This window comes from Bos grunniens, chromosome 9 (assembly GCF_055505025.1).
Source record: "Bos grunniens cultivar Pamir isolate PY7600 chromosome 9, Bosgru_T2T1.0, whole genome shotgun sequence".
Lineage (NCBI taxonomy): Eukaryota > Metazoa > Chordata > Mammalia > Artiodactyla > Bovidae > Bos > Bos grunniens.
This window is the reverse complement of record NC_141173.1, coordinates 48,961,154-48,987,000: the sequence shown is the minus strand read 5'-3', so window position 1 is coordinate 48,987,000 and position 25,847 is coordinate 48,961,154. Positions and strand designations below refer to the sequence as shown.

The 25,847-nt window shown below is 30.9% G+C and overlaps 1 protein-coding gene across 13 annotated transcripts in view; it reads left to right on the top strand.

Annotated features, from left to right (window-relative positions):
• The window catches only part of GRIK2 (glutamate ionotropic receptor kainate type subunit 2), a 741,992-nt gene that overhangs the window by 580,302 nt on the left and 135,843 nt on the right, over nt 1-25,847 (top strand). For 9 of the 13 annotated variants that reach the window (XR_015132343.1, XR_015132345.1, XR_015132344.1 and 6 more), the window contains one exon: nt 694-917. Coding sequence is in view for 10 of the 13 variants with exons in the window: in XM_086316361.1 (XP_086172487.1) it covers nt 694-917 (224 nt within the window). In the remaining 3 variants the exon portion in view is untranslated. The remainder of the gene's footprint in view (nt 1-693; nt 918-25,847) is intronic. The other 4 variants (XM_086316368.1, XM_086316369.1, XM_086316370.1 and 1 more) reach the window with 1 other exon arrangement.

Below are 25,847 nucleotides of genomic sequence, written 5' to 3'. Positions count from 1 at the left end.
TGGTGAGTGAAAAGCATTAGTAATTTAACATATTTAAGCTACCGTGGAAAATTAGCAACTTTGTGAAAATTGAAAAACTAATTTCCTAATGTGATTTAGGCAAGGCTGCAAGGATTTTCATTAAATAATATAAAACAAATTAGAGAGATAGAAACAAAACTCAGAGGCAGTAAACACAATCATATTAAAAGAGGATTTTCACGATGTTAACTGTTTAAAGACTAAAACATTTTAACCATACTAAATAGTTTTAAAACCAGTAAAAGAAATGTTTCCTGATTATCAGTCAAACAATTTGAGGTAGTTATTATTATTGTTTACAATTTGACCATAGTATTTGGAAAATCACAATTGATATTGTTTATAAAGTTCAATTTAAAAGTATTATGAGCTAGTTTAATAGCATAATAATTCAGGTCCTAAATGTATGATAGTTTTTTCAGTTTTTTCATCCTATACAGTTTTTATTTCTATATGTACTTGCCATAACTGCGGATTTGCTAATCTAGAATCATAGAAATGAGTAGCAGAGTAAATCAAATACTTCACTTCAGAGTGAAGAATGTTTTAAATGTTAATGTGACTGTTTTGAGACAATTCTGAAGTGTAAAGTCTTTGTTTTATTTAATATGATTGCTACTTTCTTATGACTTAAGAGCAATTTTTTTTCCTTTTTTATGTTTCTCTCTACAGAAAGCTGACCTTGCAGTTGCTCCACTGGCTATTACCTACGTTCGAGAGAAGGTCATCGACTTTTCCAAGCCCTTTATGACACTTGGAATAAGTATTTTGTACCGCAAGCCCAATGGTACAAACCCAGGCGTCTTCTCCTTCCTGAATCCTCTCTCCCCTGATATCTGGATGTATATTCTGCTGGCTTACTTGGGTGTCAGTTGTGTGCTCTTTGTCATAGCCAGGTAACATGCTCACTTTTGTGATTTTTTTGGCAATTGTTACCTCTTTTTTCTAACTAATAATTGTCAAAAGTCACAATCAATTTTACTTTTCTTTTTCTTTATTTCCCATGGAGTGCTGTAGAATAATGAACTTTTAAGTCATATAGCTTATTAAAATGTACTGTGATGCCTTTTGGGGCAGAAAGCATGCTGGTTATGTCAGTAAGCTATAGATGCATTAGAGATTACTCTTCTTAATCAGAAACTAAAAGCAGTTCAGATCACTATGATATAAAAAGTATTTCCTCATTTTGAAAATTTATCTTGGACCAGAGAGCAAAACAATGTTTTACTAATTTAAATTAATGAAATACTTATAAGAAAAACCAAAGTAATAAAATTTAAAAGGAGGTTTTTAAAAAAAAGATGCTGATTAAAAATAAGCTTTTTAAGTATAAAAACCTGTCATGATTTTCTATATAAAATGTATATATTTTTTTCACATAATAAACACATCACCACAAAAAATTACATTGTATTTGTTGACATGTAGGGTATATTTAAGCCACAGGATCAGAAACTCAATTGCCTAAGTGAAAAATGCATATGTTTATATCTTATAATGACTTTTAAAGTCTATGATATACCTCACTATATGTGGTTTTTGCTACTCTGTTGTCACTCTGGAAATGAATATTTATGGTCATTTTTTATTTCTGTTTACCTTACTATCAAATTTTCAACAGACAGATTATTTTGATATGGTTTAGTTTAGTTTTGTTTTTTTTTTTTGGTCTTGATTAAGGAGATTAAAACTATCCCTGGACTCAGAGCTCCGTTGTTACTCAAATAACTTTCAAAGTCAATACTTAGTGTAGTCTTTGAATATTTATTTTCTACCAGATATCAAAAAGAGAACTCTAAATCCAATTTTCACATTGATAATAACACTTAAAAAGTACAACTATAAATATTTTTGCTTAAATCCAAATTTAAGTATTAAATATGTGGGTTATTTTTTTTTCAATTACATTATGTAGGAGTCTTCTGATCAATTATCACTAAGAACATTTGTCATTCCTTGAACATTTTTTAACAAAGTCATATATTTTTCCTAGCAATGAAAAATGCTTAGCTTATTCAGTTAAGAAAAGAATAAAATTATTATCATATATTTATATTTTTATAATACACATATTTATGAAATGTATGTGTATATATATCTGAAATATATGTGTATATATTTACATATAAATGTTATATAGACTTATAATTTTCCACCTAATAATTTCAGTATTAATATATGAGTCCTTCAGAAAATTATTAGTTGTATTTGACTGAAAATCTGTATTAGAATCATATATTCATATTACATATGTAGTTATATGGTAGACTGAGTTAAAATTTTTATTTGAATTTTAGAGTGTTTCCCCCCAAAATGAGAATTTGGAGTATGAAGCTCATGAATTTTTAGGTCCAGTTTTTTCCATATCTTGTGCAAATAAAACCCAACCTCATGTTTGAGATTCTTTGGACCAATTACATCTTTTTTAATAGTGTCTAACACAAGCCGTCCTGGTTTATATGTGTTCAGAGAAATGAGTTCATGGATTACAGCTTAAATAATTCAATGAGTAAAGAACTCTGCAGCCCACCCACAGAACAAACAGTAATAAACAAAGATTCTGAAGTATAGAAAAAAATTTTTTTGATGTCTGCAGGTACACCTGTTCCCTCGTAATCAAATTAACAAAATTCTCAGGAAGGATATAAACAAAGCCTAGAGGAAAATGTCCTGAGATAGTTATGAGGCAATTGTGTGGGCATCAGTCAAGCTAAATTAAGTTCTAATATCAGTTTCCAGGGGATCTTAGCAGAGACTATTGAATTACTTTAAAATCAACTTAGAAATTTTAGATATTCCTAATATTCTGTGCCTAAATCTTCTAAAATTAGGTTCAAAAGCAAATACGGAGATATCTGAATATAATTCCAGCTTAAAAGTGTATTAGCAAATAGAATCGTGATATTGATTTGCACTTCTAAAATTTTCTATAGCTCTTACTTTGATAAACATGAAATCATATAATATGTGTAGAATTATGATAAGCTATACAAATTTTACACAAAAGAAATCCATCTATGTCCTTCTATCTGAAAACATACCATTAACTGGTATGCCATTTTTTAGTGTCTTTGACTTTTAGAATATACTGCTGAATTTTGTCAGTGATTAAATGAATGGACTTGAAAATGATTCTATTTCAGCACATCATTCAATAGTGAGATACAGTTTCATATAGTTTGAAAAATTAAGTTTAATATCTTCATTTATGGGTAAATTAACAAATATTCTATTAAAATAATATAGGGTATCCTCTATTAAGAAATATATTTGATGTTCTTAAAAAAAGTATACATAGTGAAAATCAATTCTTTACATATTATCTCAGAATATTTCCTTCAATTCTCAACATTGTTATCTCATATAAATATTGTCAAATTAGAAAAAAAAAACACTAAAACTCAAATGAAAAGAAAATTTCATGAATAGAGTCAGTTTAAATTCTAAACTGAACCTCCAAAACGAAATGATTTTGGATAACTAAAATCCACTTTGACATTGTATTGAACTCCTGCTACTGTGAAAGAAGTTCACGATGTACAAATAACAGCAAAATGTCTGAATTTCAATTGCAAAGAACTTAATTACCTTTCTAACCAAAATGGCATTATAATCATTTATTATCAATTCAAAATAAGCATAGCATTTTAATTTTATCTATGAATAAGCACTATATCTTATGCTATATAGAGATCACTGATGAAGTTAACATCATTATTGATGTCAAAATTAAAATCACATTTTCTTTATGCATATTCTTTGTCCTTATCCTCATAAGATAACAGAGAAAGACAAATTACATTTAAAAATTCTCAGATATCATTTTATTTCCACTGAAATTCACAAAAATGCAAAGTTCTAAAGTAATATTACTTCAACAGAATTCATATTTCTATAATTATTGAATATTATTTTATATGATATTTTGAGAAACTATGTAATAATTTTATCTCAAAATTAAAATATAATAAATGATTGAAATATCATTATAATTTTTAATTGGCATTACTTTACTTTTCTCAGTCACCAGATGACAGTGTCCCAGTTATTATTGTTGTAATTAATCTTTATCTTTTTAGCTATCAAGCCACACCTTCAGTTTGTTTTCTGTTTCCACTTTAATTATTCCATCAATCATTCACTCGATTAGTCAAATATCTCTTAAACCTGTAGTGAACACTGGACAATTAGGATTCCATAAAGTATTAAACATTAATTTATACCCTTCATCTATAGATTAATTTATTCAGCAATTATCTACTAGATACCTATAATGTTCTAAGAATTGTACCAGATGCTCAAATCCAAGAACAAACATGACTTGATACATTTATTGACTAAAAACTCTTAACCAATGTGTTTATTTGACACATATATTTTGGGTTTGAATGAAAGTGGTGAAAATATTTTATAGTTATCCAACATTTTAATGATTACATATATTTTATATATGTTTATCTAAAGATGACTTGTTAATGTATGTTTCACTGAAAAATATACAACTATAAAGGAAATAAGACATAAAGAAATTTGTTATTTATCATTAGAATACTAGATTTGAATCTTATTGAATATCTGTTGTATCACAGTATTAACAACATTAAATTTGTGATAAACTGATAAATGATAATAATTCTTAGATTTTTATATTTTTAAAATTAAATTTAAAGGTAAATCATGATACCATTTTAATATTTCCCTACACTTTTTTATAAGAAAAATTCTAAGAAATACTTGAAAATTCTCTAAATTTATTTTAGTATTAAAATCAAGATATATGATCTTATTTGTTTGTCCTGGAATGGCTTTATAGTCCATGATCTCTCACACAGTTGCATTATTGTTTATAGCATAATGGCATAATCAGCATGCTTATCTTAATTAAGTAAGAACTCTTATTAAAGAGTAAAAATGATGAGCTACTACATTCTAGCCATACAATGGCCTTACCCTAGGTATTCTAACAATAGTTCTTGGCTGACAGAGGATTAGGAAGAAATCTTGTCCGTGATGGACTTGCACTTAATCATATGTGCCCCTAAATCTTTTTCTCTTTCTTTCTATTCTTTTGTTTTCTTTAATCTAGGTATATTAGTATAGGGATGGCAATTAGTCATATAATAAGCCTACTTAGGGAACCCACCCTTTGCACTAATGAGAGATTATTTTTCACCTTGCTTCAAATATTTCCTTTTTAAAAAATATAGATAGTATTGATATGATAGGTCCTATTCATAAAATGAGTCAATTTAAATCCCTATAATATTAGAGAGTTTGAAATTTTCTTTTAGCTATAGTTGTTTCCAAGAAAACTAGAGCTGTTTAGAAATTTAGCATGTAAATCTTGGTCTGAGGTCCTTTGTAGTTTGGTATATAGATATTAAGAACTAAAAATTGAACCTAAGAGAAAGTAATAATGGCATATACATTTCCTTCCAACAGGATTGATGTAAATTTAATAATATTCACTAAGTATATAAGAACATTGCATATTTTATTCTGAAATTGGCATTTTAAAATTAGATACAAATACATTCTGAAGAAGAAAAATAATACTATACCAAATTTGGTAGTAAGGATATTATTATACAGAAAAATTTCTTAGGTTACTTAAATGAGCAAATGAATAGGACAAATATAGGAGAAAGAGTAAAAGAAACCAAGCAATATTGACTAACCTGGCCTTCTTATCAAGAATAGCAAATCAGGGACACTCAAACTGTTAAATACATAAGATTAGATTTTCTTAGTTAAAAAAGAATATAGGAATTTCTTATATAATTTTGTATTGAATTACTTTGCATGGTTTTTATGATACTAGAGTATTAAATATTGTATTGTTGGGTTAGGTTGCAGGGGAGCAAGGTTTAGTCTGCCTAGAACTTGCTCAAGGGTTTGTTGTTATTATTACAGTGACTGCCAGGACAGTCTTGATATATGTGTTGGCTCTAACATGGTCTGCAGTCACAAGATGACAAGGCTATTGCCTTACTGAGAGTCCTCATACTTGCAAAAATAGTCTGTATTTCTCCTGGAGCTCAGGGGTAAAGATGTTGTAAACATTAGTGGGGTTTTTGATGGTTTAACTGGGTTTGGAAAACCCTGTCCAAAGTGCTTGCATTAACAGCTTTGATTTTGGCTCCTGACTAGTGTGCAGTAGCTTTTATATTCCTGTCACAATGATGGGTGACATTTAATATACAGTGAAGGGCAACAATGAATTATTATGCACTTGGAAATGGATTACTGTTTTGGTGGGATGTTCAATGTTAAACTAACCTGCTGTCAGAAAGACTGTTGTCACACTGAAATGAAATGCCAATTTTGTTGCGTGCCTTTGCCACCAACTCTCCCACCTCTTACTAGAATATCATTTCAGGTTTACCTCTCCATAATTTTAGATATATTTTGCTTTTATTTTTCAGTAATTTTTAACTTAAGTAAATTGCAGAGAAGCCTATCTGTTGTTCCTCTTCCTATTTAGATTTTTTTTTTCTAGAATTTAATGAAAGTTTGGCTTGAAGTAGTCCTCTTCTGCTAGTATGCCTTTTACACCTGTGAAGTTATTATTATAGTTGATTATACTAATAAATATGTCAGTTATGAACCTATAAGTCACATTGAATAAAACTAAATGCACATTCAAATTATATTTCCATACAAGTTAGGGCTACTTCTGTGTTAACAGGCCTTTTTTTCACAATTGCTATTTGGTAAACTAATTATAAAATACTTTACCTCTTTATTTTTAACGGTTCCAATAATATTCATGGTTTTAAAGTATAAATGAAGTCACTAATGAAGAAAAAAAATAGTTTTTGAAACTGATAGAAAAAAATCAATTGAAATTAAGTTGAATCAGTGACTTTTTTTACCTATGGTGAATATTGTATCTTGACAATTGACACAGTGGAGCTTTTGACTGAAATTATCTGTATTAGATAAAGAACAGACTCTCAATCATCATAAAAGAAGATAAACATTTTCTACTTCTCAATTTCATAATTATGCTAGACATTTACAAGGATAAAAGATACGATAAAAAGTTGATAAAGACAAAAGTGATTTAAAATTAAAGTGATTTTTTGGTAATCTTCTGTAATCAAATGCTTGATGGCATTTTCTTTTAAAGATAATTATGCTTGACTATCTTTTACAATTTCCATATCTCTTCCCAAAGTATTTTTTCACATTTTTTTGATTGTTAGGACAAAATTAAGTATAAATGCAAGATGTTTGGTAGTCTATTTACACTTTTTGTATCCTATGGATAAATTATTTGTCTCTGTGTCTTTACTTGCCTCCATCACTGAATTGAATTCAAATACCCCTAAAAGCAAAAAAGCTCCCTCTGTCTAGTCGCTTAAGTGTGTCCATTCAATACCTATCTCAGACAATAAGCTTCTGAGAACTCTGGTCACCCTATGGTGATTTATTTCAATTTAGCAGTTGAAACAGTGCCTATCTCAGTAAATCATAGAAACTTATTTCGATAAGTTACAACGTATAGACTCACATTAAGAAACTTAAGAATGCTAAAAAAAAAAACAAACTCAGAATTGGATGTTTATTAAATTATTTTATTTGCTGCCAAAAATAGCACATCTCTGTTCTTAATGAATCCTTTATGGAACATGTAATCATATTTTGTATACTCATGCACACACAGATACTTTATCATATATGCACACATCCTGATGAGAAGCAGTACTTTGTAAGAAATTATGTTTTTCTTTGAAATATTTGGAAAAGGAGTATGGTAGCTTTTTGGCAGTTGCTACCATGTCCCTTGTACATTTCTCATTAGCTAATTCAGATAAAAAAAAACTAATAGGAGAAGAACAATACTCTCTTGCCTTATTTCTTTCTCTTTATTTTTTCTTTGCTCTCTTATCTTTTCTTTCCTTTTATGACCGTTAGAAAGAAATTCTTTGAGATGACTCTTGAGAAAGAGCCTACAAGATAAAAAGAACCCAGAATTTCACCAAGTAATACACTTCTATATTTTGCAATTTCTCAATAGCTCCTTCTCCCACAGCCACAAAGTACTGTAATTGTTTGTGAGAAGCTGTTTCACAGGCACATTTTGTCTGTGTTAATTCTCCAAACAAAATTGCACTTCTCTCTTTCCAGTGGTCCCCTTGGGCTTTGGGGAGGTTTCTCAGCCACTTCAGACAGGTCTTCACGATCTGAAACTATCCCAGAAAAGTCAGTATCTTTTTAAAATAATTTAATGATATTCATTATAAAATATTTTAAACTACAATGTCTTGTCAAATCAAAGCTCTCACACACACTTTGAAACAGTAGAGGCTATGCAGGACACCAGTGAAACAAAGATAGTGAGTAAGGAAATATTCTCTAGGAGCTTGTTTCTTTCTACATATTTGTACAATGACTGAGACTACTAGCTCAAAAAGGTAGTTGTCTTAAGTGCAGAGAAATAAATATTTTTAAATTTTAATCATAAGCATGGCATCTGAACTAGTCACATTTTTTACTTGGATGAAGCTGTCCCTTTGCTGTCAATTCCTTGGAGTAAGAGTTCTTTTACATGGATGTTTTCTTTTATAGTCTTGTACTGGGCTGGTGCATGATGTGAAGGAAGTAATTGAGAGAGAAAAAGGAGGAAAACTAATAAATACTACATGTCAACAATAGTCAAATTTGAGAACCATAAAGAGATTAATTTATTAGCTTTTTTTCAGTAAATATTTCTACGGCTTAAGAAATAAATAGGTATACATCATTCCTGCTCCCATGCTTCTCAAAAATTAGATTAGAGATGTTTTCTGTTTGTTTAATACTATTACTGTTATACTTTAAAAATTCTAATTTATTATACAGAGGAAGTTCTAGAGAAAAGAAAACAGATTTAGAAGAAATGAGAAAACAAAATTAAAAAAGGTACTTCTATCACTTGGGTCTATCTGCCTATCACATTAAAGTCATCTTCCACCTTTTCCTTCTAAAATTTCCGAAAAAGAAAGAAGACCTTGGCTACTTTTAAAAATATTTAAAATACTATTATTAACATTTGCACTATTTGTTAGTGGTATATTGCTTTATAATAACGGGTGATTCCTTAAATATGTCACCCTAATTAGGGTGAAAAACACCCTACATGTAAGAAGTGTGTATTTTCTCTTTAGATCTGAAAATAAGAAAGCTTTCAAAATATTTCCAGTCACTTGGGAATCTAAGCAGGAGACACAGGCCATACATGTGTAAATTTGCTTTATAAACTTACTCTCTAGAAATGCGAACTTTCTTCCCCTGAAAATCCCTAGCTGCCTACAGTGAAGAACTGAACCATGTTGCGAGCTTTCCTGGAGAATACAAAGTGCTACTGATATTGTTTTGATTTTTTAAAATAATTTATGGATGTTTGAGAAATATCATCAATATTAAATGAAAATGTATGGATGCAATTTTTAGTGGTAATTTATGACTTTATTTCTTCATGCTATGTAACCTAATGCACTCTATCCAAATAATTAATGAGTAGGAGATATAGTGTCATCAACCAATGTAACTTCATTCATTAGAGCATGTCACAACACTTTAATTGCTATAATTTTTTTACATTCCATTACATAATTACATCATTCAACTTAAATTGTTTTCATATCAATCCTGTTGGGTATATATATGTATATTTTTTAAGACAAAATATTGCTCTTTCAAATAGCAATAGGAATTTCAATGTGATATTTGAATGGAATGAGCTTGAAATCATTTATTTTATATAAAAATAGGATTTGTAAAACAAGTGACGACACAAACTATTCTGTTAGTTTTCAACACCTATAGTTTTAAATATTTTTGCTCAACCATTGCATACTAAGGTACACTGTAAAAATGTGATGTTATCTCTGTTAGAAATATGTGGATTTTATATCTATTTTAAAAATTTTGTTTGGAAGCCCCAGAAACTAAACTAATGACTTTATGACCCCCCCCAAAAAAACCTTATTAGTGAAGTAATTATACAAGTTATACACATTTGCATTTTAAAACTGTGATAATTCTATTTATCTAATGTACATTGAATTGAAGCAGAATTTCAGTTTTAATACTTTACAACAAATATAAAAATCATTCCCACTTCTCTTCCACCCCCAAATCTGGATATAACTTAATTTCCTGCTATTCTTTATGAGAGATGCTTAACACTAAATTATTTTAAAACATTACCCATTGTCATGTGGCCTGACTACTCCTGAGATGATAAAATGAGGTGAATAAATTTAAAATAGATTTTCCCTTTAATTTAATGGACTTGATATTTGAAGCAAAGGTGAAATTGTAGGCTTTGAATGTTACTGGCATGATAAACTTTATAAACAGAATAGGGCTACAACTGTCATCTAAGTTGGTTCAGAATATGCACCTGAATATTATTTTAACATAATAAAATTTAGGTAAGTGTTTCCCTGCTTCCCTTACTATTACTGGTACTGAAAATGCGGGTGCTGGGAGGTGTGTTAAACATAAGTTTAGCAATTCATTAGACTGACTGAAGGTATGTTTTGGAAACTGATATTACTAAGGTGATTTTACCAAAAGAAATGGAAAATTATGAAAATTTTGCTTGTAGAAGGACATGCAAAAACAATTTACATTCAGGGAAACATGTTGATTTTGAAATGTTCATATTACTGCTTCAGTTTTCAAATAGGGCTTCAAAATTTTTAAATTAGGAAGATATTAAAGATAATGTTTTAAGTCTTCTTTCTGCCAAAAAAATTAAAATGTTTATGTTGATTTTTAAAAATTCAGATATTTGAGCTGAAAAGAAAGATAGTGAATGCTTTCCAAACATACTTCAGTTGTTTTAGATACTCTACTATGTATATGGTGCATACACTTAAGTTTAAAATATTTTATTGATATAGTTGGTACACTAGATTAAATTTCAAAAGATATTTAATTGAAGAACAGAAAGCCCACCTGTGAAATTTTATTTAAAGTCACTTTATAGTTAAAAATTCAATGAGAAAACAAGCTTTGTGAGCCTTGCATGTTTATGGTAGCTTATTTGGTATTTTGGTATATTCCAGATATTTGCATATTATCTAAAGCAATTTAAATGTTCAATTGATGCTTAAAAAATAAAATGCTACCATTTTAATGCTGGCTTCAAATTCTTGTTAACTCTTGTTGATAACTTCATTTACTGAATGTCCTTTAAAAAAAATGCATAGTCTGTTTCATTTTCCAGTATAGGATCCACATAACCATGAGACTGATCAGAGGACAGTCTGCTTTGAGCTTTTTAATACAGGACTTTTCTTTTAAAATCTTTAGCAAGTGTATTGCAAGCTAAACACTTGCTTCTGATGTGTAAATCTAAGACAGAATCTTTAAACTGTAAATTATGCTCATATTGATTTTAATAGAACTACTTTTTAATATTTGGTACTTCACTTGCAAACATATAGCTATATTAGTAAGATATTGATAGAACAAACATACTTTCTGATACAATGTTGACATGTTAGATATTTTCCTTTTTATTCTCAGTTTAAAGCCACTCAGTTTAATTTGATTGAACAGTTGTTTTTTGAAAAATGGCATTTTAACTATTTAATGAGACAACAGAAAAGCCATTGTATAATTAAAAAATAAAGGTTCCACCTTTAAGTGTAGAAATCTATATTTTTAATCTTACATTTGTAAAATTAAGTCTGGATTTTATGGAAACCCAAAATAATGCCTTTCCTTCAGAAATCTTAAAATAACCCATAGGTGATTATAATAAGGTATTTTCTTATTCCACATAATAAAAACAGTCTGAGATAGTTTAAAATACAAGTAAGTTGTTGTACATCCTTATGACTTGTTTACTTAAAAAATATTCCTTAGAATAAATGTAGGTCATAAGAATCTGAAATCAGCCTATTGTTGAAGTTAATTTCCTACATCAAATATAAATTTCAAATGGAAATCAGTAGGAAGTCCTGCATTTTGAAAACATTTATTTTTTCTAGTAATCCCTTTATAGTTGATAGTGATATTTAGTATTTCTTGATTCCATTTTTAATACAACTAATTACAATTTAAATTTGTCATTATTAAATTACAAATCAATGAAACTGATCATTGTTACCATTTCATTAAACCCTTCCAAACCATTTAGATCTAGTAAATAATATGTTCAATAACATATTATTATAGCATTAATGTACAGATAATCCTTGTGCTTCACTCAGTGCCAAAATTAATTAAGGAAAAATGTAAGGAGTAGAATTTTAACATGAATGATTTGTATTATTCAGTGGTGTGATAAAAATTGTTTAATAACTGACTACACCAATGAGAGAGGCTTTGATTTGTCCCGCTAAGTCGCGTCAGTCGTGTCCGACTCTGTGCGACCCCATAGACGGCAGCCCACCAGGCTCCGCTGTCCCTGGGATTCTCCAGGCAAGAGTACTGGAGTGGGGTGCCATTGCCTTCTCCGTTTGATTTGTAGTTATTGCCAATTTTCATGGTATTAAATACTACCACTGTGGCTAATATCAAGTTACCAGTGGAGTCTCACTGAACATGGAGTTGGGAAGACAGGTGGAAAATTAATAGGTCTCACAAGCCAGTATGAGCTGCCTTCAGCATACTGCTAGGTATGTACCAGGTTCAAATGAAGGGGGAAGCAAAGGTCATAAAAATTAATAGCAAGTTATCTGGTTGGAATGTATTTATAGATATATGCAGGGTGTATCAGAAAGATGAGGATGATTTTGTTGTTCAGTTGCTAAGTTGTGTTGGACTCTTTGCAACCCAGTGGACAGATGTAGCCCACCTGGCTCATATGTGCTCCCCTATCTCCTGGAGTTTTTTCAAATTCTTGTTCATTGAGTCAGTGATCCTTATTTAACCATCTCATCATTGCCCTTCTTTTCCTTTTGAAGGCTAAAGGAGAAGCCACCCCCTTCTGCTTTAGCCTTCAATCTTCCCAGCATTAGGATCTTTTCCAGTGAGTCAGCTCTTCATATCAGGTGGCCAAAATATTGTAGCTTCAGCTTTAGCATGAGTCCTTCTAATGAATATTCAGGGTTGATTTCCTTTAGGATTGACTGGTTTGAGCTCCTTGCTGTCCAAGGGACTCTCAAGAATCTTCCCAATAACACAAGATTATAAAGCTAGCTGCAAAGGGCTTCCCTGGTGGCTCAGTCAGTAAAGAATTTGCCTGTAATACAGGAAATAGGGGTTCAATCTCCAGGTCCAGAAGATCTCCTGGAGAAGGAAATGGCAACCCACTCCATTATTCTTGCCTGGGAAATCCCATGGACAGAGGAGCCTGGTGGGCTACAGTCCATGGGGTCACAAGAGTTGGACAGGACTTAGTGACTAAACCACCATCAAAAAACTTCAAAAGAAAAAGTTAACAGTTGGGTTTTTATTAATATATTAGAACCTTTGAAGTAATTCTAAACTTAAATATCAATTTATCCCTTTAATTATGATTGGTTTGATATCAAAACCATTTGCATAATTTTTAAAGTCAACTGCATATTAAAATAACTAAGAAGAGAAAATGCACTGAGGAATATGTTAGCTATCTGACAGTCTCATGAAATTTGTTATTGTGGGTGCCAATTTTATCATCCTATTAGAAAACCTTAACTCTTTACATGGAAAATGTTTGATTGTAAAAATGGTCTTCCTTGCTTATAATTTTTAATCAAAAAATCTTAAAAGATACATTTTCTAAGAGTATTCAGTACTAATATAAACATCAATAATATCCTCTGAAAATTTAAGTAATAGGTTCAGACCTATGCTAGTAGGAACTATTTCATGTGTGGGTAATGGGAAATCTGATGAAACAGTTATGTAAATAAATAGAATCGTTGTTCTACAAGAAGGGCAAGATTGAAACAGCTGCTTAAATGCAGTATCAGGAAACTTGGTACCTTCTATCTCTGTGCTACACTATTCTTAGACTGAAGCTCTCATCTGTTTTCAGGGTGCCTGTCTCTAACCAGCCTGACTATCTCCTTCCTGTTTTGTTATTTTCTTTTTTTTAAACAAGTTAATGAAGCTTGTCTTTAGATGTATGAAAAAGAAGTGTAAATATTTCATATTTTAGAGGTCCTATATACTTTCTCTCTTCTCCTGGCAAATATTCTTGATACATGAAATCACCAAATTAATTTTGTATAGGAAGCATGAATTGTTACCCTATGCAAATTTTCATTCCTATAGAAAATACTCTGCTTTATTATTGATACAGAATATTCCAGCACATCAGTGCTTTCCCTAAATTTTCTAACAAAGGAAGAAGTTGGAGCCTTAAAAAATGTGTAGGCTCCATAGCACACTATAAATGTATTATACAATATTTTAGGGATAATACAAAATCTTAGACGCTAAACTCTTTCTAGAGGGAATAAAATGAACCCAAGAGCGTTCTACAACTGAGTAAGGTCAGGAGAATTGTGTACTACATCCTCTTCTTGGAGATTTGCTATTAGCAAATTAAAGGCTCTGAAAAGGGTTGCAATAAAAAAAAAAATTACATTGTGTTAGTTTAACTAAGCCATTTCCAAATATTTTTGGCCGTGGACATTTTTCTTCTTTTAATCTCTACCTTCTCTCTTATTGTATGTTCTCCATTAATAGCCAGGCAATTAATTTGCTGAATGAAAGGTGTGAAGAATTGCTTTAATGTACAAGTGTATTTAAATTTTTAGTTTTTATCATACCCATTCTGTATAGATTGAATCACCTTTACCAGACTGATTTAGTATCCATGCTCCATTCCTCAAGGAGTTGTTATCAGCTCTCATTTGCTTATTTATAAAGATAAGATTTTTTCACATCTATTAAGTGGAAATGTATTATATTAATAATTAGCATTGAAAGTTTTATAAATTATTTTTATAATTTTCCATTTTTTAATATTCTGCTTTTTAAAAGTCATATAATAAATGTGAAAATTTTAAGTTTTATTAGGTAATTAAAATCTTTTTTCTTCAGTTTAAAAATGTCTGATATTGTGACACTCATTATTACTTGTGAACTTGATTAGAAAATCAAGTTTTTCTATTATATTATCAGAAAGATACTCATTGAATTTCAAAAAAAAGTTCCCTACATTTGTTAAAAGTTATAAAATAATTAGGTAATTGGGAAAAATTTTTATTTTGGAATAATGATAAATTTACCAAACAAACTCTGTTTTTTATTCTGGGAAATTGTGAGTTGAGTGCAAACATGTATCTTAAATATATTCCAGCTTTGTTAATATTACTTCATGTGTTTAAGGAGAAAGTATTTTATAAAATAGTTGATAGTCTATTTTGTATTTATTGCAAGGATAGAATTAATTATCTATTTTTGTATATAAATGACCAGCACTCTCGAGGTAGATGAATTATATAGATTTTTAACTTGAGACATACTTTTGAGGCTACATATTTTTATGAGGGCAAAACCTTTTTAAAATTTTACTTGTTTAGCTTATGACCTATATTCTAAACAAGGCTGAATGGTCACTGTATTTTAAATTTAACTTACATATTAGACAACATCAAAAATAATTGTTAAGGCTCTAATTTAATATGGATTACAAGTACCATATGTGCAGAAAGCTAGAAAATAAGTAGTTAATTCAGCAGACATGTGAGCCTGAAGTGTTTAAAACTCAGCTACAGTGATATTAAAATGACCTGTCTTGGGACAAACAGCAATTTTTTTACATGCTTCTAGTTTTCTCATTGTATGCAGGTTGGACAGGTAGCAATTTTGAATGGCTCATCTTAAAATGAATGCAATTATTAAAGGATATGGTCCATCCTGCAAGATATTTGCTCATTTTAATCTTTTGTTTGCAGCCTTCTAGCTCCTCTTACACACTCTCATTTATATTAATAGAAAGTATTATAGGTTAGGTCTTAGCCTAGTTTAAATGAAAAATGCTATTAGATAAAAGCTTCATAAATGGCAGCTACACCATTTAATTTAGACCAAGTATTGTTTATTTGCTTTTTAGAATCAATGCAAATATAACATTTATTTACTTTATGATCATATGATGATATATATACAAAAAAGTCTATGGTCATAATTTATAACAAGATTGAAGTTATATAAATTCAGAATAGGTTTTAAACAACAATCCACCATGATTTTCAGTTCAGTGATCTTTTCATTGTCTGAAAATTATACCAGGTAGATCTATCAAAACTCTTTCTATGTCCATCAATTTATTAATAAGTAATACCATATTGGGAAAGATGGGCACAATAAAGGAGAGAAATGGTATGGACCTAACAGAAGCAGAAGATATTAAGAAGAGGTGGCAACAATGCACAGAAGAACTATACAAAAAGGATCTTAATGACTGGAATAACCACAATGGTATATCATTCACCTACAGCCAGACATCCTGGAGTATGAAATCAAGTAGGTCTTATGAAGCATCACTATGAACAAGGCGAGTGGAGGTGATGGAATTCCAGCTGAGCTACTTCAAATTCTATAAGATGATGCTGTTAAAATGCTGCACTCAATATGACAGCACATTTGGAAAACTCAGCAGTGGCCACAGAACTGAAAAAGGTCAGTTTTCATTCAAATCCCAAAGAAAGTCAGTGCGAAAGAATGTTCAAACTACTTCACAATTGCATTCATTTCACATGCTAGCAAGGTAAAGCTCAAAATCCTTCAAGCTAGGCTTCAACAGTATGTGAACTGAGAACTGCCAGATGTTCAAGCTGGGTTTATAAAAGACAGAGGAACCAGAGATCAAATTGCCAACATCCATTAGCTCATAGAAAAAGCAAAAGAATTCCAGAAATACATCTACTTCTGCTTCATTGACTATGCTAAAAACCTTTGACTGTGTGGATCACAACAAATTGTGGAAAATTCTTCAAGAGATGGGAATACAAGAGCACCTTATATGCTTCCTGAAAAACCTATATGCCTGTTAAGAAGCAATAATTAGAACTAGACATAGAACAATGGACTGGTTACAAATTGGAAAAGGGGTATGTCAAAGCTATATATAGTCACCCTTCTTATTTGACATATATGCAAAGTACATCATGAGAAATGTTGGGCTGGATGAAGCACAAACTGGAATCAAGATTGCTGGGAGAAATATCAATAACCTCAGGTACACAGATGATGCCACTCTTATGGCAGAAATCAAAGAAGAACTAAAGACTCTCTTGATGAATGTGAATGAGGAGAGTGAAAAAGTTGGCTTAAAACTCAAGATTCAGAAAACTAAGATCATGGCATCTGGTCCCATCACTTCATGGCAAATAGATGGGGGAACAATGGAAACAGTGAGAGACTCTATTTTTGGGGGCTCCAGAATCACTGCAGATGGTGACTGCAGCCATGAAATTAAAAGATGCTTGCTCCTTGGAAGAAAAGCTATGGCCAACCTAGACAGCATATTAAAAAGCAGAGACATTACTTTGCCAACAAAGATCTGTCTAGTTAAAACTCTGGTTTTTCCAGGAGTCATGTATGGGTGTGAGAGTTGGACTATAAAGAAAGCTGAGAGCCTAAGGATTGATGCTTTTGAACTGTGGTGTTGGAGAAGACTCTTGAGAATCCCTTGGACTGCAAGAAGATCCATCCAGTCAATACTAAAGGAAATCAGTCCTGAATATTCATTGGAAGGACTGATGCTGAAGCTGTAACTCCAATACTTTGGCTACCTGATTCGAAGAACTGACTCCTTGGGAAAGACCATGATGCTGGGAAAGATTGAAGGTGGCAGGAAAAGGGAACGGCAGAGGATAAGATGGTTGGATGGCATCACCAATTCACTGGACATGAGTTAGAGTAAGCTCCAGGAGTTGGTGATGGACAGGGAAGCCTGGCATGCTGAAGTCCATGGGGTTGCAAAGAGTTGGATGCAACTGAGCAACTGAACTGAACTGAACTAGCTTTATGTAGTTTATAGAACTCAGTTGAGCTAATGTACTTGAAATTTCTACAAAGAGGGGTATGAATTGATAATTTAAGTGCTTTAAATATATACTAAAGTGATTTCGAATTGAGTGGAAAACTTTCAGATGCTGAAGGAGGAAGCTACTTTCTTATTTTAAAAAGTTCACTTGGGATTGAGTTTAAAAGTTATTTATTGCTAGAAGTTGGAACAGTTTATTGGATGAATCAGATAGTTGAGCTTAAGATAAAAAATATTTTGAGAAATTAAAGAACTGATAGCTCAGATAAATGAACAGACAGATGGACTTCTTGGCCACCTTTCATGAGCATATTTCCTAATTTATTGGCTTAGAATAAGTAAATATATTTAAATGAATAAAAATGTAGAAGGAAAATTCATCGTTTGGAAAGATACAGTTTTCTCTAAAAATAAATGGCTATATATGTGTGTAGAAGAGTGTATATAAACACGTATATACCCTGGAGAAGGGAATACAACCCACTTCAGTATTCTTGCTTGAAGAGTTCCATGGACAGAGGAGCCTGGTTGGGCTGCAGTTCATGAGGTCACAAAGAATCGGACACAACTGAAGCGAATTAGCCCACATGCAGGCATGCATATGCATGCAAGTATATATTCATTCTCATTTGCCGCAAGTTAAAAACAATTCTTAATTGCATGACAAAACAAAATCTTATTTATATAAATGCAATATAAGAAGCAGTGAGAGAAAAAATTCTGATTAATTAGAAATGTTTAAAATTTTGAGAACACATAACTAATATAAATGTTATAAAGTGTGTAAGCTCAGATATGATTATTTTTAAGATGTGAATTGTATAAAACTCACCTATTATATGCAGTTACAGAATTTGAGAATTAAGCAGAATTATTTAAACTTTAGTATTTTGCAAAGAATAAAAAAAGCAGTATATTTTTCTATATCAAAGAACAAAAGAAAGACGTTATTTTAATCTAATACATAAGTATTTTGTATTTGTTAAATAGTTTAAAGTCCCTGTTTGCACTCAAAATTATTATATACAAGTTAAAATATTGTGAATTAACGGTACTTTCAGAACTCTTGGCCAATATAATTCTTATGCCATTTTCAAAATCCAAATGCTTAGGGAATTTTCTCTGGAAAAAATAATAGTATATTTTAGAAAATATTATAATTTTCCTTAAAATTATAAAATGTGTTCTAAAATTTTACATATAACATAGAAGGAACTAATATAAAGGAAAATAATTTCATAATTTAGTGATAGAGAATTCATAACCTGATTTATATTTTAGTGAACAGTTACTAATCTACTATTACTGTTTATTGCTACTTTCTACTAATCTACTTTTGTGTCCTACAAATATAAGATGTTTTTAAATGCATGCTTTCTTAGTTAAAGTTAACTAATACTCTGTTTTGCCTTTCTGACTCCAGGATTTTATTCTAGCATACAGTTTTAGAAGTTAAAGCTGCTTCCTCTGCCCACAAAATAAGACAAAAATCACATACAGGATAGGTGGTAATAAAGTAAAGGTTGGCTTTATACAAAATACATCTCATTATATAGTATGTATTTTGTATAACATTTCTAACAACCACATATTGCATTGATATAGATGTAGAGATAATAAAATATAGTAGAGCTAAAATAAATATATAAGTAATATTAGACATGGATAGTTATTTTCTGATTGTACAGTTGAAAGAAATGATTTTAGGGAACAAGGCTGGACAATATTAGTTTCAAGTTTAAGAAAAGGTTTAAGGAATTGTTTTGAGCAAACAAAAAATATATCCATAATCTGAATTTATCCCTCCTGTTTATATCCAATGGCAGATTCTAAGAAATTATTAAAATAATTGCACACTCATGCTATGAATTGATTTTAAAAATAGTAGAAACTCATAGGTGATCTTCCAAATCAGTGTAGCTTACTATAATGCCCAAAACAAGAAGCAAACTTGAATAGGCAGGTTGAATCATAAGGAGGGCTACAGGGTAAATTTTTAAACATAGGTATGAAGGTATCTATTAATGATAAGGTTCACATTATGTTATGTGTGTAAAGGTAATTAGAAAGATGATCCACCTTCTTATATGTATTAAATTTATAAAATACCTTTATCCAAACAATAGAATATATCATACTCTGGAGCTTGTTCCAATGTTATAAAATAATCTAAGGCAATGATTCTTTTTCTGGCATTAAATAAACGTGCCAAATGCTATTTTAAGTCTTGATATTCAAATTACATAATAAGTTATATCATTAATGTTTTAAGTTTTCTCAACCATTGTTTACATACAAATCCATTAAATGTATCCATATTTTTTATAATATTCAGATAATCTCACAGTGGCTATGAATCAATGTTGCTGTATATTCCTAGTCCTAAATTCTTAACTCTCTTTGTTTTAAAATAAGGAATGTTTTATTCATATTTATGAAAAGGTATTTTGATTGAGTCACTGGCAGCATTTTACTGTGAATATAAAAGCTCTAAACATATTAGTGATTCATGCATTAGAGCATAAAGTAAGTTAACCAGGTGCAAAACCCAAACTAATCTAATGTTTGCTTTGTTTTGGCCTTAAGTGAAAACATAACAAACTAAATTTATTCTTCCAGACTTAAATTGATAACAGAAGACAGATAGATAAAGATGGCATGTCATCAGCTCTTATTGAATTAAGCGGTTTGTAATTTTGTGAGATTTTTTTTTTTTGGTGATAAATATGTAACACGGTTTTATACATAAGGCACATAGCTCTAAATCATGTTGTATATGTATATATGAGCATATTATATATTGAAAAAACATGGCTTTCAGATGTTTTCATTTTCTTAATTTTGTAAAAATTACAGTAACCACCTAGGCTTGCCTTTTAATTAATAGATTTTGCCATTTATCTTGAGGGCTTCTCCAACGGCTTAGCAGGTAAAGAATCTGCCTGCAATACAGAAGGCACAGGAGACACTGGCTTGATCCCTTGGTGGGGAAGATACACTGGAGAAGGAAATGCAGTCCGTTCCAGTATTTTTGCCTGAAAAATCCCATGAACATATGAACTTTGTGGGCTACAGTCCAAAGGGTCACAAACAGTCATAATTAAACAAATGAGATGGTTGAGAGGTGAAAGAATGCTGTAAACATTCTAGCGAAATGATTGGATAACCATAACTAAAGAGAGTAACAGTAAAATACTGCAGACTCACAACACACACACACACCCATATACAGCACACACATGTTACCAGGTTAATAATTTTTCAGGTATCTTTATGCATTGTTAGATGGCATTTTTGTTTTGCCCTTTAGGGGATTCACTTCACCTGTAAGTATAGTGGTCCCTTAGAGCTAGAGAAGCAGCCAATCACTGTCTTTGCATTATTGCCCTCTTGTCACTGCCATTTAAATGTGAGGGCTATTTTGTCTTCCATCAGGGTTATAGTAAACAAGGAAGAAATGAGCTGGAAAGGAGAGGTCAAACTGTATCCAGAAAAATCAGAGCCAGTTTAGGGGAGTTGATCATACAAAAAAAATAGACAGGAAGGTAGAAGTAGTAATTAATACCCTCATGAGGAGGCTGGAACTGTAACAAAGTGCTTTAACTGGAGTTGCCCCTTTCTTGCCAATGTGGGGTGCCTGCCACAACCACAAAACCATTTGTCTCTGTGCCTATGGGTCGAGTGTTCAGATCTAATTAATTATTATAATGATATTTCATCAGTAGGTGTTTTATTTGTATTTATTTGATTAAATATATTTCATTATTGTAGTTCTGTTTATTTCCTATATATGTATATATCTCCTTATATATTGATATTTTCAGATATTTATGTATTTATCCATATATCCACTAAGTAAACAAAGGAAAATAACTATATTTTGATCACAGTAAAAATTTGTGCAAGCTAAACCAGTTTTCTATTCCTCTAAAATACAACCATAAGTAGTAAATGACAAATCTGCACTAAATTATACTCGGAGAATGACAGTTTTCAAAGTTCTTATCTAGATCAAATTTATGCAATTATGTTATTAGATCATAATTTAAATATGCATGTTGAAAGAAATGTGCCTAAATTGCATTACTTTGTAAAGTTTTTACACAAATTTGCTTATATATTTAAAGCCTACCTATTTGTCCTATTTGAATAATTACTCACATTATTGTTGTTTGGTCACTCCATTGTGTTGGACTTTTTTGTGACCCCAAGGACTGAAGCCCTCCAGGCTCCTCTGCCCATGGGATTTTCCAGGCAAAAATACTGGAGTGGGTTGCCATTTTCTACTTGAGGGATCAAACCTCGTCTCTTCTGCAAGCCTTCTGCATTGCAGGCAGATTTTTTACCACTGAGCCACTGGGGAAGCCCCAACTACTCATATAATATGTACAAATAGGTAGATAGTTAATGGACATAGTTTTGAAAGAATAATGAAATCCTGGACTATTAATATTGAAAGAAGCTGTAATGATGACCTGGGGCAGCCTCCTAACTCTACAGATAAAGACACTGAAGTTGAAAGATAAGATGTAGTGATGGTGACAGATAAGAATACTAATAGTAATGGAAAATTTTTTGCAATAATTATTTCTTTATCTATTTGTTCAACAGTGTCTGCACACATACAGTCTTATGTATTTGACATATATTTTAAATTTAAAACGTTTCTGATGTCCATATTTAACGGGCAAAATATTTGTGAATAATAAAATTAAAATGATAAAATTGAATGCAATTAAATTTTAAGATTTTCTTAAAACTTTAAATAATCTATAACATACTTCTAGAGTTGCAAAGGATGATGTTGAATAATGACTTCTGATTCTTGAGGAGTTAATATACATAAATTTTGCACCCCTGTGGCAGTATTTTGTAAATATTTCAGTGAATAGTTTAATACCATGTAGAGTATAAAAGTGGGACTCACTGTATTGACTGAAGAAAAGACCCATAAATACACATAAAATTTTATTTAAAGTTTTAAAGAGTTTAGGAAAAAAATATTTCTCTTCCTATAAATGTAATAAAAGCTATCTGGATAGTTTTAGTCTATCTGCTACTGACTTCGAATGTGCTATTTTATGAGATATTGAGTTAAAGATTGACCTAGACATCCTTTAAAGTGATCATTATTTGCAACTTTTTTGTTTAAACATTTTAATAAATATATTTAGATAATTGATTTTTTTACATTGACCTTATATTTCATCTTGAATCTAACCCAATGGAAGTCATTTTTCTTCAGAATCTGACATTTGAAGTGATGGTATCACACACTGTAAGTAATACTGAACAAAGTTCAGATGGAGGAGATTAAAATAAACATAGTATGTCTTCTCCTATGAAAAGATTTATTGTCCATTAAGTAAAAGTATGTTTTAATTAACAGACTGTAATGGAATATTTCAGCTATAGGAACAGCAATAGCAAAAATGTGGAGATGTTAATATGAATGTTTTATATGAGATATTTATTGGTTTATTTGAATAGATTATAAGATTTTTGTTGGGATATAATAGGAAACATGGGGTTCCCTGGTGGCTCAATAGTAAGAATCCGCCTGCTAATGCAGCAGATGCAGGTTCTATCCCTGGGTTAGGAAGATTCCCCGGAGAAGGAAATGGCAACCCACTCTAGCATTCTTGCCTGGGAAATTCCATGGACAAAGGAGCCTGGCAGGGTACAGTCCATGGGGTCGAAAAAGAGTTGGACATGACTTAGCAACTAACCAACAGCGATAGGAAACATGGTGAGAAGGCTCAGCTTTCTAAAGCTGTGAAAATTGGACAGAAAAGGTTGGAAAGCAATATTGATTTCTTGTAGGTTTTTGATGACAGAACTAACAATATTAAGGTCCAGGAAGATTTACCTGGTAATTATATGTAGGATGGACAAGAGAGATGGTGTTGGGAGAATCAAAAGTCAGGAAGACTTATTGCATTAGGGATAAATAAAGCCTAAGCTAAAATTTTAGTAATAGGGCATTGCAAAATGGAAATAAAGGACAAATTCAAAAGTTATTTTGATGAAAAATCCAGTAAACTTTGGTGATATGCTGAATAAAGACATTGAAGGGATGACAGATGACTTCAAGAATATTCATCTCGAGCTTGGGAAAATGCCTAGATTATTTTTAAAATCAGTTGAGTATAGACATTGGGTTGTTTTGGTATGGGAAAGATGACCAGTATGATTTTAGTTGTGCTGAGTTTGAGGTATGGCTTTACAACCAGGTGGAAATCTCCCATAGGCAGCTAGAAATACAGGATAGAGAGCTGATGAGATTTAACTGAGAATCAGATACATAGATGTTCAAGTTAATTTAAAGTCAATATAGGATTATACCAAGAATAGAGCACAGGACTGGAGTATAATGACTGTACAGAGAATCTTCGACATTATAATTTTTGCAATAAGGAAGTTACTTTGGTTTGGAGTGTGAAGTCATGTTATTGCTCTCATTTTTTTTTTTTTTTTTTGATCATCACTCTATTTGGGCATCCTCTGACACAGTGTTAACTGGCTAATATACTAAAATAGAATTTATCTACTTTTATCAAATGTGATCATGAATATAAGAATAACAGCTAATTCTTACTCCTTAAGATATATTTAATTGAACTAAGTATATTTTGTTGAATTGTGTTTATTTTTTAAAATCATCTTTCTAAATTGCCCACTCATATTACCTCCTAGTTTATGTAATAATGATTTCCAAATGTTTTGTTCCTTTCATTTCTTTCTTAATCATAGTGTAACTCCATCCAATTTCAAACCCTCACCACATCATATTACATTATGAAACCTTTTACATCTGAGCATTGAAAACACAATACAACCTTAACTAATATCCTGCTCATTAATGATTTGGAAGGTAACTAAAATTAACTATAACCATGAAAGTCTTTTCCTTAAAAACCAATTCTTGTAGTCCTTAATGTATGCACAATTAAAATATTCCAGTATGAGCTTGTATGATTCATAATCCAATGCACACACAGTCACTTCAAGTAAAACAAATTTAATTTAATGAATAATAAGAACTATTTCAGGATATGTGTTTGTTATTGATGGCTATCAACATAAAATATACAGTATCAACTGCTATAGGATATCAGTCATCTGTATTTGTCAAAATAAATTATTTAGTTTATATAAACTATATATTTGGAATGATCACAAAACTACTTTTCTGGCAAGAGATAGTGTTTAGAATTAATTATGCACCTAAAGTGGCCTATTTGGTAGTAAGGATTCAGAAAGCAAAAAGCAATTGAATAAATTAAAAAAAAAACCTGAAAGTAAAATGATACTCCTCGAATATAAGTAGATCACGCCCTTTAAGCAATTGGTCAGAATCAGTTTTGATTGTTGGTGGAGCCTACTACTAAGATACTGCTGTTTTGTTTGCTGTGGAGTAAAACTGTTAGTGTTTGAGGAAACTGTCTCTATCTTAGACTTTCAGGACCATAAAAGATAATGGGCAGGTTGAATTTTAGGATGACATGTGCATTTTTACAGAAGTTTCTTGTCAGGAAGCCCTGTGTTTTCTACAGATGTCAGAAAGAGAACCTAACAGCACTGTTGGATGCAGTATTTTCCCAAAGTCATATGGCATTATCTGATCATAATGCCATAATGATTGATAATATGCACACAAAAATATTTTAAGTTTACTTCTTGACATTTTCTTTTCCAAAATCAAAGTTAATTAAAAATAAATTATTTTGAAAAATAAGCATCTACCCTAGAACATTTTTTTCCTCTTCCAATATGCTAAATTAAATTCCCTTAACTTGATTTATGTCATCTCAAAGATACTGTGATGGTTCACAAAAATTGCTGAGGCTCCTGTTTTTAGTGTTTTTTCATGGATTCAAAAATATATCTT